Raw genomic sequence first — 19,168 nt, forward strand, 5'->3', positions numbered from 1 at the left:
TAGACTTCTGGGATGTCACATCTGCCTGTGATTGATGCTGGAGCATCAGCATCTGGTGGCCTGGTGATAGATGTAATATGTCCCGATCAATGTTGACTTGCTGCGGGCTTATGCATATTTGCAATGTGCAGCGCTAGCTGTGCATATCAGAAGGCTTGCCTTTTGAGTATATGGCTTTGCCAGGAGGCTGTCACATCAACCAGATCAGAGCTTAGATAGCACAGACATGGCTGTATGTCACTGTGCAGTGTCTTGTGTGCAAGTTTCACAAGCCATTTGGGGGAATAGAGGAGCAGTAGGTGCTTTCATTGAGAATCTGTAGGAGATTGCCTGGCTGTCTCAGAAGTGCTGTACCCAAACTTGCCAGACAGTGCTCAAAGTCCTGGTCTTTGCCCAACTGCTAATAGCAACTTTCACAAAGACAAGAAGCATCTGATGATGATGAACACTATATAAAGAACACTGAGAAAAGCTGTTTCTCTGGCAAAGAAGCCATTTTCCACAAATCCAGAATGATCTTTAGCACATCTCAGTGGCAGTGTATAAAGTAAGAAGGAAGACTTGGCATATTTGGAGACAAACTTGTTAATTCATGACAGCTGTCCTCATTGCTTTGTCATTGCTAACACAACAACAAAAATCTTTTTGCAAAAAATAGACTGATATTATATACTAGGTGGAATTTTTTCCTGGCTTTATTTATATAATGTGGCTTATTTTTATTGGCAGTGGAAATAAAGTGCTCACAGGACACCCAGAGATGGGTATTTTGAAAGGAGGCGAACAGGAGCACCAGGTGCCGATGATGGAGCGCAGCTCGCCTGCCAGGCTGAATCTGCCTTTGACTCAGGGTGAGAGTCAATACTTTTCATATGCATGTATTCTTTTCCAGAGAGAAATCCAACTCAAAGAATTTTGGAAATTGACAAGACACATATATCTTAAAAATGTGAATGTCTCAGACTCAAAAGGCATTTTCTGTTAGCAAAGATAAATATGTTAAGGTGAAATTTAAAATCTTGTTTTCATCAGAGATGGGTGTTTCAGTGGCATGTAGGAATATCATTTATAGGCCCTCATGTTCACAGTAGTAGTTTAACATAGTTATCTTCCATCTTTCACATAATCTTATATACATATAGGATTTATCTTGGGACAGCATATTTCCAACATTTATTTTGTGTTTTGATAGTTAATTAGATTTTCATGTCCATTTCAGTCCAGTGAAAATTACTACCTGTAATGTGTAACCTTTTCAAGCTAAGCCTAAAGTGACACCTGTCTCAATTTTGTCGTTAGAAATGTCTTATGACATTTAAAATTAACAGATTTTTTTAAGCTTCTGTAAGTATTGATGTTTTTTGAATTAAGGAATTTCCCCAAAACATTGTTGTCAACAGGATCACCCTAAAAAAAAGGCAAATTCATTCATTTAGCATCATTATCTAATGCAAGTGAACAGTGGAAAGTAAGTAGGACTAAAGGCAGAAAGCAGATGTAGATTTTGAAATCTAGATTTTTGTTTTCAGGCTAGCATAAGAATTGATGATTTAGAAAAATGAAGCATCTGGATAGAAATGGTTTCAGTGTTATTACTTGTTCCAAATGCAAATTCAGTTTAAAATTAGCAGGTTTGCTTTCCCTGTCTTGATTTTATTGTACTCTAAGTGCTTTGATAAAAGTTGCTCAAATAAAAAGAAGCAGAAGATACTGCCCAGGAATCCGTCCTTGTGGATTTGTAATAGTGATTAAGCAAACATAAACAAAAAAAGATGTGACAGTTTTTAACTGCTTCTGCTAATCAGGGGGTTTTTAGATTCTCTTCGACAACTTAGTCCCCTACAAGAATTCTGACAGCTCCTTTCTAGCCCATTACAGCATCACATCCTCGCTCTCTCCTTAAATCCTTAAATAGTCAGGACTAAAGTTTGCCTCGATATCAAAAATAGGTAACAGGCCTTTCACAGGCCACAGTAAAGTCTTTCTCCTCTAAACCAGCTGGTTGTTGCACAGCAAGGTGAGGGTACTCCCCAGCCTGTGAGCCACAAAATTCATCTGGAAGGATCCAGGTAATGTGCTCTGTCCCAAAGATGGGATGGTTGGCTGCCCGGGCATCACACAGATCATTGCATACTGCTGGGAGGCTGTTACTGTCACTGAGCCTCACGCAATCATCTGCAACACAGAAGGAAATTGCAAGGGAATTGCTGTTTATCAGTAGGCTCATGGAAAGCAGTTCATCTTAATTCTTTCTACCACTTGCATCTTAATTCTTACTACTGAGTTTAGATCCCCAGGCACCATGAAACTTTAAGTCTCTCTGGTGCTTCCTTCCTTACAACAGAAATACTTTATTTTCCCAAGTGCTATTCATCAACACCTGTTTGACTTCTCCTTTTCTCTCTTCAGAAACTGAGATTCAGCAGAAGGGTAGGTCATGTATGTGAAGGTAGTGCAAAGGGATGCTGTTTCATAGAGGTCTTCTGGGGCAGCAGAGCCTGTCTCTGACTTTCTGTGAGGTTTCTGAGAACTAATTTTTAAGTAACAGTACATTTCTTGTCCCCTTTATGGTGTGCCCACAAGCTATGCTGGTCTGTAAGTATTGACAAAAGCATTTTGTCTCAAGTATTGAGATTTCCCCACCTCCCATTGTAGACATCTCCTGGAATCAGCAGTTGCTGACAAAGCAGTCCCCACATCGCGCAGAGGACGTTTGGCAGAGACCATTCCCAGGCCAGAATGCGGGACAACAGCCGAGCTCTGCAGGGGAAACTAGGAGGTGAGAACATAAAATAAAGGTTATTGCAGAGACTGAGGTGTTCTACCTGCTCTGTTCTCCCTTATATTCCAACTCAGCATTCTTCACCAGTTAAGTTTCATTGGTAGTCCTGTAGTGTGAAGACAACTTTGATGCCTGGCATTCCCACCAAGGCTGCTAACACTTAGCCACTTTGTTTCTCATTACAGGTACCCCAGTAACTGGTTTCATGAGGGACCATGCCCCAAGCTTGCTACTCTCTGCCTTCTTTCTCCCTAGCTCTTAAAACAGTCATTTGCATAACTGTTCGTGTTATTCATTTGTTTTAAGTGTCCAAGACAAACATTTATAGCTGGGAAGTGGCTACATATCAGAGCGGGAATGTCATGTGAAGTCCGCCTCTTTGAAGTTCGTATCCAAGAGCTTCATTCCCCAGCTGCCAAACACACATTGATTGCGGTTTTCTAGTTCTTTAAGGATTATAGCTTTTAGAATAAGATACATAGAGATTAGTATTTTCTTTCTACTGTAAATTTTGGTGAGGTTTTTTTCTTCTCTGATGCTTTGCCTTGTGGTTTTCAGTAAACATTACTAAAAGATAATACCAGTTCTTTCAGTAAACAATGGTTTTGCTTGCCTAATATTTTCAGAAAGTGTATCTATGTAATGAGAAAGGAACATCTGTTTTCACTAGAATATATATGAACACAGTCTGCAAAATGTGTTACCTCTGTGAAGCGTGTATCCAGCCAAAACTAATGTCGATTGAGATTTGATTACCTATTCTGCATAACAAACTGTGTGTTTGAGAAAATTGTTATTTAATCTCTAAGCAGCTTTAAGCAGTGAGATGTTTAATTAATCCTATGATTTCTGTAACAAAAAATATGCATGTTTTCTCAACAAATTCTTGCAGGGTAAAATGGATACAAATAGTAATAAACCATTTTTTGATGCTGGTAGCTTCCTTTTTACTCAATAAAGGGTGCAGACCTTCCACAAACAAACCTACATCTGCTCTACCAGTGTGCTTCTGAGCACATCCCTTGGCCAACAGAGAGTGCAAAGTGTGCCTTGGCTTAATGTTCCTTCACCATGGTGGTAGTTATGGTGATAGGAGGGTTGATAGGTGGGTAGAAATCTGCATTTGGCTGATTACCTTGTACATTACCTGATGGAGCAATAGCAAGCAGACCAAGACTCAGAACCAAAAAATGTGTGCTGGTTTTCATTGTATCAAAATAGCAATGCACAGTAAATGTATACCTTTTTCCTCAATTAGAATCTTTAGAGCTGGGAATCCTGAAACCCACCACCTGGAATTTCTGCAGCTGTTTTTAATTGTTGATCAGCTGTAGTAATGCATCTTCTCTCCTGTATTTTAGGGCAGGGTATCATGAGAACTTCCGATCTGGGCCACCATCTCCCTACTCTCCTGCTGCTCTGAGTCAGTCACCCAACAGGTACAAAAGGTCAATAAGGAATTTTGCAGACTGAATACATCTTGTAGTCACTGCTGAACTGCCGCAGTGTAAATCACATTAGTATTATGTGGATGCACTATTAATTCTTCTAAATGCTGCAATTCATAACTGTCCATGGAATAAACATGTAGCTCCCTCTCCTGTATTTCTTGCCTGCCTCAGCAATATTGTTATGTTTTCAAATAACACAGTTCAGAAAGCAGCTGTAGGACTCTGCTTGATCATTGAAATTTCAATGTAATTGAAATGGGATAATATAAGCCCCAGTCAAAGTAAGCAGTTAAGCATGAGTTCAGAGCACTTAAGCCAAAGGATGTTGTCTACATTGTAAATAGTCACATGCTCAGGATTAAAGTGTGTTCTAGACATTGTCACATTTCAACACTTGCTGATTTAGAAAGAAATACTTCCCTTAATTTCCAAAGTTGAAACACATTTTGCTTTTTTGCTGTGTTTTTAATTTGCCTACATTCATGCTAATCTCCTAAAGATTTGATTCTCTCAAGCAATGAGCTGTGCAGCTTTCAGTGAGATACGTGTACCAACTCTAAATAAATGTTAACTGTAGCTTGATTGAATCACTGACAATTTGGGGTATATTAACATCAGTTGGCTTATTAAATAAAGTAACACAATACAGAAAACAGCAATTTTTTGTTCTATTTAAGCAACATTTTTGTTCACATTTCATAGCAAAGCCCTCCTTCTGATGCCATGACATAGAACTATTGGGATTTTTTTATGTGAACTATTTCTTCTGTTTTGATAATTGTAGCTGCAGCTATATTCTGATCTAAGACCCTTTCCTAAGATCTTTTCCTGATACGAATTTCAGTTTTGGAAACAATGGAGGGGATGTAATTCATTGTTCCACTACAACTTTAGAAAACCTCTTTCAAAAATTTCCCAAAGCACTCTAGTCTTTCATCCAACATTAACTTCTTATAATAACTCCAATAGTGGAGAAAAAGTGAAAACGAAGGTAGACCTGAGTAATGCAGAGGATTTCAGCCCTGGCTGAAAAAAGCATGGATGTCACATAATAATAAGGTATCCCTTTTGGCCTCAGGTTCATCTCACTAGGCAAATATCAGTTCTGGCAGGCTGGCAGACAGGTGGAAAGGGAAGAGCATGAAACACAGAAGTGTGCACCTGCACGGCTATTAAAACCATTAAGGAGAAGAGTATCAGTTGTTCCTGGGACCCCGATCTCTCGCCCAGCTGTCATCAAACAGCTGATTTACTAGGAACGTCTAGACAAGACTGAAGCTTAAGAGAGAGTTAAAGCATTTTTGCATTGCAGATGGAAATCTGATTTCAGCTTTAACTAGGTGTAACACTGACAGGCATGTAGCTGCAGCAGGATAGAATAAAATTAGGTAGCAAGTGCCTGGTGCCTGGTCTGTGCTACTGCCGTGATGCTGCTAATTTTGATTTCACCAGCTTGTTTGGGTGCAAGAGCAGCGTCCCTGCCTTCTAACTGCAGTAAGCAAACCCATCTGCAAACAAATTGGAAAGAATTCCAGGCTGAGAGTCTGACTCAGTTAATTTGTGTGAATATCTGCTTTGATTGCTGTGACATTGACTAGGTCTACGCAATCCACGGGCATGGTTCCCTGCCATCCAGGCCTCTGTTGAGAGGCTTGCATCTCCTCGATCTAGCACAGCAGACTGGCAGGGAAATGGGTCTGAGCTGTTGTGCATTCAAGCATTTTAAGACTTCTGCTTGCTTGTCTGCAAGGCTGATTCAGCAGCATGGCTGAAGGGTCAATGTACATTTATGGGAAACCCCCCAATGCTCCTTCCTCCCATCCTGTCCCTCTACATAACCTGTGCAAATATTTGGCTACATTTTCGCAGCAGTTGCTGTTCTGTTTTCTTAAAGTCATGTTTGCCTCCTAGGTCTGTCAGCGGAAAGAAGCTTTGTTCTACCTGTGCGCTTCCTCTTGGAAAAGGAGCTGCCATGATTATTGAAACACTCGGTCTTTATTTCCATATTCAGTGCTTCAGGGTATGTCTCTTGCTTGTTTTATTAAGAAAAATCTCAAGTCATGCACGGTGTGAGGAGGCAGTATATTGAGGGGTGTAGATGTGAAATGGAAAATGAGAGGATCGAAGGATTTGCTTGTTTGTTGTGTATGTTTGTGTGTGTGTGTGTGTGTGTGTTCGTAGAGAAGTGGAAGTAATGCAGCTAATGTGTTATTTTGCTGTCAGACATATTAATTGGTCTAAAATTTGTCATTTATCAAGCAAACTTAGCTTCCTCACAGAGGGAAGTATAACTTCACTGATTTTTAAGTACAACACTAGTTACCTTGTAATTTATTTTTCTTTTTTGCCCAAAAAACATGGTCAGTCCCAAAGCCATCTTTGATCTGACTTATGGTTGGAAATCTTTGACTATGGAATGGGTGATGTATTCTGGCTTTCACCAAAGTTCTCATCAGAAATTCTTCTTGACTGTTCCTAAGTATTTCAGCCTAGAAATTACTCAAGGTAGTGTTTTCTAGAGAACTCAGAAAGTGTCCATTTCCATTATTTCTGGACCAGTTAGTATTGGACATTTGTGAAACCTTTTTTGTTTTTAGACATTTACCTGAACTAAACCTCTGGCCTCTCTAAGCTTTGTCCATCACAAATGGGCTGGCTTCAGAATGCAATGTTAAAATCAGGTGTCCCTTAAATTCACTAGACGTCACTTCTATGTAAGTGGAGACTGCTGAAATCCAGTCTTAAATATTGCTGGCTCTAAAAAAGTATTTAACTGATGTGCAGTGCTCCCCAGGAGTATGGGCTGGATTCTGGGGGTTTTATTCTTTTTCTTGCTGTTTCAAGAACTATTGAAACAAAAGTCAAAAACTGGGAAGAGTTGTGACAAAGAGTGGGGCATGGTCTCTCTTACTTTCTCTGTTCTTCAATTGACAGTGTGGCATTTGCAAGGGACAGCTGGGAGATGCAGCAAGTGGGACAGATGTCAGGATTAGAAATGGTCTTCTTAACTGCAATGATTGTTATATCCGATCCAGAAGTAAGTACCAAATCCTGTCTGAAGGACAATAAACTTTAACAATAGTGTTGCCATGATTTTAACTGATGGTGTTATCTCCTCTTGGCTTTGCCACTCAGGCATCTTTTCACCATGGTAAGGGGAACCTTTCCCGTGCCATTTTAATCATCCTGTTGTATCAAAAAATGCTTCCAAGCCCATTAAATCTTGCCCAGAGGATCTCTGCTCAGCAGTAACAGACTTAAAAGCTGTTTCTGTGCATAAATATAAACTACACTGTGCACACATACTGCATTTCATGGAGGCTTGGATCTGTTACATCACATGAGACAATGTAGATGCTCCTACTAGGTCTAGGACCCTGGGCCTTGTTTGGAGAATTTCCCATTTTTTTTATGTTTTCAGGCCTCCCTTTGTGGACAAAATGGTCATGTAAGGTATTAGGAACATTTTGTAACTCAGAATGAATCCTCGTGGTGGTATCCCCAGACATGTGCTAAAGTGTTGCTTGCTGCAAGTTTTGAAAAAAGAGCCAAATAGTTGCATGTCAAAAAAAAAAAAAAAGGTGCATTTTTCTGCCTTTCTTGAACATCCTTCAAAGTCCTGTGACTGATACCAAATTGTTAGAGCCTTTCAGCTTCACCCCAGTGTCACCAGCGATATGAGACGGGCAGGGCTCATGCTGCTTCTACTTTGTGGAAACCAATAAGATGCTGGAAAAAAACCACAACAGGAGGAATCATAGAATCGGAATCATAGAATCAGAATCATAGAATCAACTAGGTTGGAAAAGGCCTTTAAGATCATCATTACCCCAGGACTGCCAAGACCACCACTAAACCATATCACTGAGGGCCTCATCTACACGGTTTTTGAACACTTCCGGGGACAGTGATTCCACCACTTCCCTGGGCAGCCTGTTCCAATGCCTGAGCACTCTCTCTGTGAAGAAATTGTTCCTAATACCCAATCTAAACCTCCCCTGGCACAGCTTGAGGCTGTTTCCTCTTGTCCTATTGCTTGTTACCTGGGAGAAGAGACTGATCCCCACGTCACTACAACCTCCTTCCAGGTAGTTGTAGAGAGCTATAGGGTTCACCATGAGCCTTCTCTTCTCCAGACTAAACCCCCCCAGGTCCCTCAGCTGTTCCTCATAAGACTTGTTCTCCAGGCCCTTCACCAGCTTTGTTGCCCTTTTCTGGACCCGCTCCAGCACCTCAATGTCTCTCTTGTAGTGAGGGGCACAGAACTGAACACAGGATTCAAGGTGCAGCCTCACCAATGCCCAGTACAGGGGGATGATCACTGCCCTGGCCCTGCTGCCACACTACTGCTGATACAGGCCAGGATGCCATTGGCCGCCTTGGCTGCCTGGGCACAAGCTGGCTCATGCTCAGTGGCTGTCAATCAGCACCATACGTCCTTTTCCGCCAAGCAGCTTTCCAGCCACTCTTCCCCAAGCCTGGAGCATTGCCTGGGGCTGTTGTCACCCAAGTGCAGGACCCAGCACTTTGCCTTGTTGAACCTCATATCATTGGCCACAGCCCATTGCTCGAGACTGTTCAGATCCCTCTGCAGAGCCTCCCTATCCTTCAGCAGATCAACACTCCCACCCAACCTGGTGTTGTCCGCAAATTTACTGATGGTGCACTCAATCCCCTCATCCAGATCATCAATGAAGAAGTTAAACGACACTGGCCCTAATACTGAGCCCTGAGGGACACCACTAGTGACCGGTCACCAACTAGATGTGACACCATTTACCACCACTCTCTGGATTGTACCATCCAGCGAATTTCCAACCCAGTGAAGAATACACCCATCCAGGCCATGAGCAGCCAGTTTATCCAGGAGAATGCTGTGGGAGACAGTGCCAAATGCTTTACTTAACCCCAAATAGACAATGTCCACAGCCGCTCCCTCATCAACCAGGTGGATCACCTTATCGTAGGAGACCAGGTCTTGGTCAAGCAGGACCTGCCCTTCATGAACCCATTCTGACTGGGCCTGATCCCTCCATCTTCCCACACGTCTTTATGATCTCACTTAGGATCATCTGCTCCACGACCTTCCCCAGCACTGAGCTCAGGCTGACAGGCCTGTAGTTTCCAGGGTCTTCCTTCCTGCCCATTTTGGAGAGAGGTGTCGCACTGGCCAACCTCCATCCTCTCAAACCTGCCCACTAGACCAGGACTGATGATAGATGATGGAGAGTGGCTTAGCAAGCTCCTCTGCCAGCTCCTTCAGCACTCTTGGGTGTAACCCATCCAGCCCCATAGACTTGTGTATGTCCAAGTGGAGCAGGAGGTCACGAACCATTTCTTCCTGGATTATGGGGACTTCAGTCAGCTCCCCATCTCTGCTATCTAACTCAGGGAACTGAGTACCCTGAGGATGGCTGGTGTGACTATTAAAGACTGAGACAAAGGCAGCATTAAGTACCTCAGTCTTTTCCTCAGCCTCAGTCACTAGGTTTCTCTTAGTTTCACCCAGGACAGGATGGAGGTTCTCCTTGGCCCTCTTTTATTGCCGATATATTTGTAAAAGTAGTTTTTATTATCTTTCATGGCAGTGGCCAAGTTTAGTTCCAGCTGTGCCTTCACCCTCCTAACTTTCTCTCCACATAACCTAGCAACATCCTTGTACTTCCCATAGGGTGACAGTCCCTTTTTCCACAGGTGGTAGATTCTCTGTTCTTTTCCTGAGTTCAAGCACTATCTCCCTGTTCAGCCAGGTTGGTCTTCCTCCCTGCTGGTTTGATTTTTGGCACATAAGGACCGCCTGCTCCTGTGCCTTAAGGATTTCATTCTTGAAGAGTGTCCAGACTTCTCGGACCCCATTGTCCTTTGGTGATGTTTCCCAAGGAATTCTGCCAGCCAGCATCCTAAACAGGCCAAAGTCAGCCCTCCGGAAGTCTGAGGTGGAGGTTTTGCTGACCTTCTTCTGACTTCTCCAAAGATTGAAAATTCAATCATTTGGTAATCACTTTCCCCAAGACGGCCTCCAAGCATCATTTGCTGTTTGTGAACAGCAAATCTAGCCAGGCATCTGCCCTAGTTTGCTCACTAACCAGCTGGGTTAAGAAATTATGTTCCACACCCTCTAAGAACCTCCTGGATTGTTTCTTCTGTGCTGTATTGTACTTCCAGCAGACATCTGGTAGGTTGAAGTCCCCACAAGAAAAAGGGCAAGTGATCATGAAACTTGTCCCGGTTGTTTGAAGAACACTTCAGCTGTACCTTCATCCTGGCTAAGTGGTCTATAACAAACTCCTACCAGGATATCTCCTTGGTTGGCAACGTAACCCCATCACCTCTTTTTCCTTGCCTATCCCTTCTGAAGAGCCTGTAGGCATCCATTGCAGCACTCCAATCATGCAAATCATTCCACCACGTTTCTGTGATGGCGATTATGTCATGATCTCCTTGCTGCACAGTGGCTTCCAGCTCCTCCTGTTGCCCATGCTGTGAGCATTGTCATAAATGCATTTAAGTTGCCCAGTGGACCTGGATGTGGAATCGTTGCCTTCCTGCTACGTGTAACTATTCAGTATATTCACTGTCCACAGTCCTGACTGCTAAGTGGAGATACAGAGCTCTCTTCACTTACTGTTTTCCCTCTTCTCTCTCAGAAGCAGTGGCTGTAGAAATCTAGGAGTAGGAAAAGTACCTACCTACCTTTGCCAGCACAAGAATGGGTATTTTTTTTTTGTGATGTTTTTCTGCGATATTTCCCCATCAGCAGAGCTAGAGGGTGCTATTGTATAACCATTTGTTTGGTGGTTTGTTTTTGCTTGGGTATTTTTTATTCTGCTAAGAAAAGTTAGCAACTTTTTATTATTATTTATTTAACCTGACACATTTAGAAATATCTTTTCCCCTTCAGGCTTGATACAATAAACCTTCCTCATGAGGATGAGGTCCTGACCCTTAAAATGCACATTTACACATCCATCTTTACACAAAAAAAGAAAGTGATAAGAGTCGTATTTTCCTTTTCTTCTTAATCTTTTTTGCTTATATAAAAACTGAGGTCTCTTAAGGATAGATGAAGGCTCAAATAAATTATTTATCAGCTTATAAACTGTAGAAATCACCCCCTCCATCATCATTTCTATAGCAACGGTGCTAGAAAATGCAGTACAGAGCTGTGTATAGTGCTTCATGCAGTAAGATTTTGCATTTGTACATACCTAGCACGATGGTAACCAGGTCTATGACAGAGGGAATAGGTTTTGAGGAAATGTATGGTTCCTGAAGAATAATAATAGCAAGGATTTGTCTTCTTTCCTATAAATTGCCTCTTCCCGCTCTGTTTGCTCCTTATGCAAAATCTCGAAATATGAGTTAACTAAATTTAAGTTACACTGGCTCTTGCTGGCAGTTTCAAAGGGACTGATTTTCATAGAACTGCAAGTATGGTTAGTTGCTCATTTTTGACTAGAATTTGATGGACTCCACATCTGAAATGAAGAACAAAATGGTGCAGTGTTGGTGTTTTGCCTTTCAGTTCTGGGAAGTTTGATACTAAATGTAAAACCAGTTGCTTGATTGCACAGCTCGTGCCTTTTTGCCCCCATGGCTACATCTGAAAACCTGTGCAGCAGTGTGCACAGTCTCTGACCCACCCAAAATTATTCAGTACTCTTTTGAGATGCTTAGGGACATCTTGATTAAATATTTTGGCTGCCAGAAGCTTATTTGAAACTGTGGATGATTCTGTTTCAAAATAAATTATCAAAAACCTTAAAAGAGAAAAGCATTAAAGATTATATAATGGTTCAGGGTCTGAAATATTTCTATTCTTCAAATACCAGTGGATGAAGTTTTATTGGTAGGTTATTTCTCTACAATAAAGCCTCAGTAGACCCTGATTTCTGAGCATCAAAGTCAAAGGCAAGAAGTAAATTACTGTGTGGCCAAATAACACAAGGGCTCTGAATTACCATGTTAACACAAACCAGGCACAGCTAAAGATGACTCATCAGTCCTTTGCTTTACTATTTTGCCACTGCAGAGCCTGAAAGTAAATATACACCCAAGTGCTTTGGGAGTAAAATGAAATAAAAGTGCATGCAGAATGCATTTGTCCATGTGGCATGGAAAATATATTTCCAGTGGAGTTATGCTGAATCCTGCTTTGCAGTTAGTGCCCCAACTTCCCAGGAAGAAAGAGAAGCAGGACACAAATGATATATTTTTCCAGATGCTTTTTTTTTTTTAATTGCAGAGATCATATGAGGAAAAGTGTATGTATGTTTATTAAAATTTGTCAACTAATGACTTGTTTTGGTTTCGTTTTACCCAGCTGCTGGACAGCCAACTACATTGTGACATGACTTTCAGTCCTAAAAACTTTCAAGAAGGAACTCTCTTCTCATATGTATCGGCTGCCTCCAGACAATCACTTGTAAGAGCTTGAATCTATGGACATCATGGCTCTCATCTCATTTTGTAAAACTCACAGAAAAGCTGCACCTGCTCGTTTAAAATGCAATATATTGGGTTTTCCCTTTCTTAAGAAATTTGCAAAATATGTGTGACCATGTTTGGGAAGGCAAAGCCTAAGTATATTAAAAAAATCCCACCTTTCAGGTATGCTTATGATTTCCAGTCTGTTACCTTGTTCTTTTGAAAGTAATAAGAAAATAAACATGCAATGAAGCTGTTTTGTTTTAATATTTCTAGGAATTAAAAAGTTTAGGTTTACAGAACCTTTATAGAATATGCCAACTGAGCTGAGAAGTAATTTTAAGATAGTATCTAATCAGTGCATTTGAAAAACTAAACATCACAGCATGACTTCTCTGTTATAACTGAAGCTATAACTTTTTTTATACAGAGACTAGTTTGATAATACATCCTGTAATTCTGAAGCATTTTGTGTTTATATTACCTTCAGTGGAGGGTAGGAGTTATACAAATAAATTATTGCACCTTTAGTGATAGGATTTTTTTGTTTGTGTACCTCAAGTAATGTTCATGACTATAGCTTAATATTCTCTCAAATAAAGATTTCTTCATTAAACCTAAAGACTGTATACTGTTAACGATGGCAAGATTCCCATTAGGAGCAATCCTTCTTACTAAGTTCAGCAGCCCATGGTGTTATTAAACTTGATGAAAGGTGATGAGGGGGAGAGGTGGCCAAGTGGGAAGACACAGCTGAATTATGAGTCTCTAAACTGCAGTTTGATGCTATGGTGAAGCTTCTCTCTTTGGTGTGTAACTTACTCATTGATGCTCTGAGCTGGTTTGAGATCTACTCATTCACTTGCAAACATTATGGTTGGTTGAAGCCTCATGCAGAGAAACACATGTGGTTTGGGTGCCCTCCAGAGCCGAGAATTAAACAGCCTTGAGCCTGTGTTCCTTCACACACTACCCTAATAAAGTCAGCAAAATCCAGGAGTGTGGAAGACAGGCAGGGAGGAGGCTGGTAGCAGTAGGAAAAAAAGACTTAACTTGCCTGTGTTTGGGCCAGTTTTCATTTTGTTGTTTTTTTGGTTAAGCGGATCTCCTTACTAAAGTGATCTGGCAGCTCATAGAAACAGTGGTCAGAGCTGTGTCATTTTATCTGCAATACACATACAAGGTTAGGGATGTGTTGCAACTGTAAAATATCCTAGGACTTTTTGGTAAACAGTTATTGGAAATATCCCATTTGAGCAGTTATGATGCAACTTAAAATGGAAAAAAAAAAAACCACCCTACTTATTCTGCCTTAAAACTGTGATAAAATTAAATTAATAGAGATGTATTTTATCTACGTGCACATCCATTGTCTTTTGATGTGTTGGTAAATGGAAATGAAGTGGCTATTAGGGAAGCAATAAATTTGAGTTGTTCTCTAGCTAGCAACTATTTATTTAAACACTAGACAGTTGCTTGCGTGTGAGTTGCATACCCATGCAAAACTGTGTGTCATTGAAAACCCATGTATGATGTCCTTGGAGGACATTGTGACTATCTGCTGAAAAGTGACATGTTACTTCCTTAATATTGTGCCTTAGAAAATGCAAAGCTGTTGCACACAGTCAGTGGTGACTTATGGATGCAATAAATCCAAAAAGCTGGAGTCCTTCCTGGACTTCACCTGGGGAATATTTTTAAATAAAAAAATCAGACAAAGGTTTTGGAAATAAATGTGATGTCCAATATTTTGATCAACCATCTGCATGATTTACTGTTAAAGGGTTTTGATAACCAGGATGCTTACTCTTTGCATGTGGTCATCATAACATTTTCCCACAACTAATGCATAACATGGGAATTCAAGAAGCAGATTTTATAAGCGACTTTGTACATCTGTATAACTCCATGAGCTGCATTAAGGATATGTGAATATATGATGTCTAGGCCTAATTTTTAAACAAGACCATGCATGCTTGTGTGTCTATTTGGTACAAGTCACTACCACTGCTTCACCCATGTGATAGAGTTTAGATGTGCAAATAAATCCCCAAGCTTATCAAAGAGTTGGTTGTCACAGGGGTTAGATCTGCTTCTCATTCACATTAGGGGTAAGTGCCCAAAGGGCTTAGAAGCATGGTTGGGATTAAAATGCATGGACGAGGGGTGGGGTGGGTGTATGCATCGCACTGGGACACACCACTGGGTCTCTGAAGCTGCTTAGAAATTGATCCCAGTGCCTATCAATTAGTTTCATATATGCATGTTTTAGCAAAGTTGATTGTATGTAAAGTGAAATGAAACAGTGTTCTCAGATGATGATTTTTTTCCCCTAATGAACATGTCTTCACCAGCACAGAATAATTTTCAACAGTTTTCTAAGAAGTTATACTTGCCAACTGCTTATGTTTGATTTTATATTTCCTTTGAAGTCTCATATGGCAAATTCATTCAGGCTAAGATTTCTGTTTCCTTTTTTTTTTTTTCCCCAGTTTAAACACATATATATGATGATACATTTCTTATCAGGAACTTTGAGCACAAAAAAAAGCAAAACACTTTATTAGATTTGAACTACAATGTAAATGTATTTGTTGCAAAAAATGATTTATTATTGCTAAGCAAATACCATGTATGTAATGAGGTTTAAATGTTTCAGAATTTATTTAGCCTCTTACTACTTCAGAGAACCTGAACAGGTGTCATAACCCATCTGTATTTTACAATCCCATTTTCCATGGTGTACTTTTTCCTTACTCTTGCTATGTAGTGTTGTTGATGCAGTACATCTGTAGTTCTTGGTGAATGTCCTAAAGGTTGGTGAAACAGAAGCGGACCATCCTTATCTGCATGTCCATTCAAGGACAAGGATTGCTGTCCTAGCTGGGGCTAATGTTGAATACCAGTTACACTAATCTTTCCTCTATTTTATTTATTCTAAAATGCCTCTGGAAATTAGGAAAACTTGTCTAAAATGCAACAGCTTTTATAGTAAATGTATGTTTATAAATAAAATGTTGATTACCTTTGGTGGTGTTGATTTTACTTATTATTAACTAACTTCTGTTGCATGTGATGTGTCTGTGTAACTCCGTGAGCTGAATTAAGGATATGTGAATATATGATGTCTGGGCCTAATTTTTAAACGAGACCATGCATGCTTGTACATCTACTTGGTATAAGTTATTACCACACTGCAGAGTGTGTACATCCCACTGGAAAAAGCTTCTGCATCATAGGGGTAGATAGAACCAAGCTATATTCCATAAAACTATGAGGTGAGACAATCAAAAAGACATACTTGAGATGGGACAGTATCCTGTGAATTGCTCCTGTAAGCTATAGCAGAGTATTTACAAGAGCATGTGTGCCTATCGTCGTAAAAGATGAACAGAGATGTCCTTCTGTGAGTCAAACCCAGAGTCCTCAGAAGATCTTTCTTTGATGTCTATGGACTGTGGTTCAGACTTTGACTCAATAAAGCACTTTATGCACTGCAAAGCTAAATATGTGCTTGATTAATTCCATTTTTACATAGCAAAGATCCTTGAGTTTGTGCTTAGTTTTGCATGTGCTGAGGTATCTCACTAGTTCTTGAATGTCAGTATGTGGCTTCATGAGTAACCAGCAGAAAGTTCACCCAGAATTTTAAATTACTAACTTCCGCTGTTTCTTCCTTTTAATTGGGTCTTCAATGGATGACAGGTTTGGTTGTGTGCCAAAAGCGCATCTTGGCTGTTAGATGAGTCATGGGGAAGTACTGACAATTTAATTTTTTGAAAGCAGATTTTTATCCTGGTGCCTTAATGGAAATGGTAGTGGTCTTGCATTATTTCCGTGCACATGTCTCTGGATGGAGGGCCAGCTTTGGTCTGGGGTGGAATGTTGGTGTTCCTGGTGGCGTGCTCCAGTCTGTGGGAGCAGTTCGCTGCCACTGGAGGTTGCTCTGAGGCTGGATTTGGAGGCAGGCAGGCAGGCAGCTATTTCTGCTTCAGCAGCTCTGCACCAAGGTTGCTGGGCACCCAGACAAGCATAGGTTTGGTGATTGTGACCTTTGTGAACCAAGTAAAATAATGGAAATCCTGGTACGATTTTTTTCTTATTTTCTGGTGAAGGGGACCTGGTAGCTCTGGCCTGCCCACAGTCATCTATGGTCCTAAAAGGGCACTGGTGGGGTGCACACCACAGTCACTGATTTAATGCCAAAATAATTCCACAAACCTTATGAAAGGGGAGTTGCGTCACCTGCTCACCTCACCAGCCCCTTCATCTGCAGGTAGCAAAGGCTGCCGGGAGGGCTGTGAGGAAGACCACCCTGCTAACAGGGCCTCAGCATGCCCCAGGAGACAATGAAGCTTGCCCAGCAGCAGGACGAAGCTGGGGGCATATGGAAAAAATAGGGGGTGGTGTGGGAGAGGAGTGGGTTGTTACAGCTGAGGCTCAGACACGGAGGGAGAGGATACCCCATGCAAAAGGGGATGTGTGCTAGGTCCCCCATGGGAGCTCTGTGCCTGCTCCACACCCAATCCAGGTGCAATGCCTCCATCCCTCCCCTTGTCACCTTCACAGCCAGGCAGGAGGAGGGCTCTGTTCCCTCCTCAACATCTTTGCTCCAGGGTCCAGCTGAACCCCTTTGTTCTGCTGTTTGTTTTCTCTCTGTAGTGATTGTTTTGGTGCAGAGATCATCAGCAAACACAGCCAGGCGCTGGTAGCTGCTGGAGGCTCTAGGCACAGGTAATAAACAGCAGTAGCTTGCTCATCTCATGAGTATTGATCCTTACCCAGACAACTCTTCTGGGGGATAGATAGAAGCAGGCAGCTACCACTTTGTTTAGAAAATTAGCTTTAGGTACAGTTCTTGCTGCCCAATTTTGCAAAGATTTGGTCTCGGATGGATCCCCTTCCTGAAGCTAGTTAAGTACTTAGTCAATAAACCTTGCAGGGGGGGAGGCGCTTTTCTCACCTCTTGTCTCTGCTCTCCTGGGAAAAGGTTGGGTAAATGGGGAAGAAGATGACAAAATGTTCATTTTCAGAGATACATCTGCAGTGAAAAACACAGGGGGCTGTGGACACTGGAAGTGAGCAGATGACTACCACTTGGCTGGGAAAAAAAAAAGATGCAAGAAAAATACATCTCCCGTAAAGGCAAACAGGACTCCTATATACCTCTAAAAGCCTCCGGTATGAATGTAATTTCATCTGAATTTCCTGATAAGGGGAAATGACTAAACTGGAAGCCACTCAACTTTTGCAAGCAATAAGAGTGCAAAATAGAGATAATACAGGGTAGGCTGTGACTCTTCTCACGGTACGGTGTGGGGTTGGTGTTGGGGGGGGGGTCTGCTTTCTTGTTCATCTTTGTTGTAAAATGTAGCGTGAGTTAAACATAAAAGAGGGATTCTTACCTTTCTGCAAGGCTATAGCTGCTGCCCTCTAGACCTTATTGAATACCCCTTACACTGCAAGAGTAGCTCTTAGAGCTCTCCTCCCCAAAGCATATGGAGTTTTAAGCAATTTAGGAAAAAAAAATCCATTATTTAGGACAACCTTACGAGTCACTATTTACTCAACCGTAGAGTCCATCTGTTTCACTGCATGTGATGCACTGCAAAATCTCTTAGCTAATGCCATATCCACAGTTCACAGATTTTTTCTAAGCAGCTAACCTGCTGCTTAAAGCTTGCTGAAGCGAGCCACGTAGGTCTGGAAACTAAACCAGAATTAACAGAAATGCAAATCCTCCCTTGAAATAACAGAATTTATCAAACAGAAAGAAGAAATCAAGATTTTTTAAAATTTCTTTTGTCTGTCACCTCTGACTACAGCCAGCAAACTCCCCGAGTGACAAGCACAGAACAGGCACAGGCCATCTGCATCTCCAGGAACTACCTGGTAGTTTCCCATGTGGAGTGTCAGAGCGAAGTGTTAGGACCTGTGGGACGGAGGATGTCTCAGGTGGTTAGGTCAAACCTTTTCTTCCAAAAAAGTAAGCACCAATATCAGATAGCAAATGATGCTTCTTCTGTAACACAGGATGTAAGTCTCCAAAGAAATCTTTTACCCTAGTCTGTGGTGTGCAGGAGCTCACTAAAATGTGCTTTCCATACAAAATACCTGGCATCTGACTCATTTCTGGTGGAAAAGAGGATCTCTGGCAATGTTGCACCTCAAGCATGTGATGCCCAGTGGGAAACCCTGTTGCTTGCCACAGTATGCTCAGGCTTTGAGACTCTCCTAGAGAATTTTGCATGACCTTAAATATAGTTACCTACATCTGATGTTTGTCTAAGTCCCTCAAGGACTGGTTCCATCAGTGCTTCAACAGTTTAAAGAGCTTGTAAAAAATAACATTGTAAAAATAACCAATAACCAAACTATGTTTTCAAGGCATTCACAAACACACATTACTGGATAATAGGAGAGTCGCTAAGACTGTATTCCCAGAAACAAAATCACCAATGCAACAGCTATCAGCCAGTCATGCTACTCCTATACAGGTTCTGCAGCA

The 19,168-nt window shown here is 41.4% G+C and overlaps 1 protein-coding gene across 1 annotated transcript in view; it reads left to right on the plus strand.

Moving 5' to 3' along the window:
- LIMCH1 (LIM and calponin homology domains 1) overlaps positions 1-15,686 on the plus strand; it is a 188,482-nt gene extending 172,796 nt beyond the window's left edge. Inside the window, exons 29-34 of the mRNA XM_030492195.1 lie at positions 730-851; positions 2,656-2,779; positions 4,144-4,221; positions 6,145-6,253; positions 7,168-7,270; positions 12,557-15,686. Coding sequence (XP_030348055.1) covers positions 730-851; positions 2,656-2,779; positions 4,144-4,221; positions 6,145-6,253; positions 7,168-7,270; positions 12,557-12,582 — 562 coding nt within the window. The 3' untranslated portion in view covers positions 12,583-15,686. The remainder of the gene's footprint in view (positions 1-729; positions 852-2,655; positions 2,780-4,143; positions 4,222-6,144; positions 6,254-7,167; positions 7,271-12,556) is intronic.
- Positions 15,687-19,168: the final 3,482 nt, after the last annotated feature.

This window comes from Strigops habroptila, chromosome 7 (genome assembly GCF_004027225.2).
Source record: "Strigops habroptila isolate Jane chromosome 7, bStrHab1.2.pri, whole genome shotgun sequence".
Taxonomy (NCBI): domain Eukaryota; kingdom Metazoa; phylum Chordata; class Aves; order Psittaciformes; family Psittacidae; genus Strigops; species Strigops habroptila.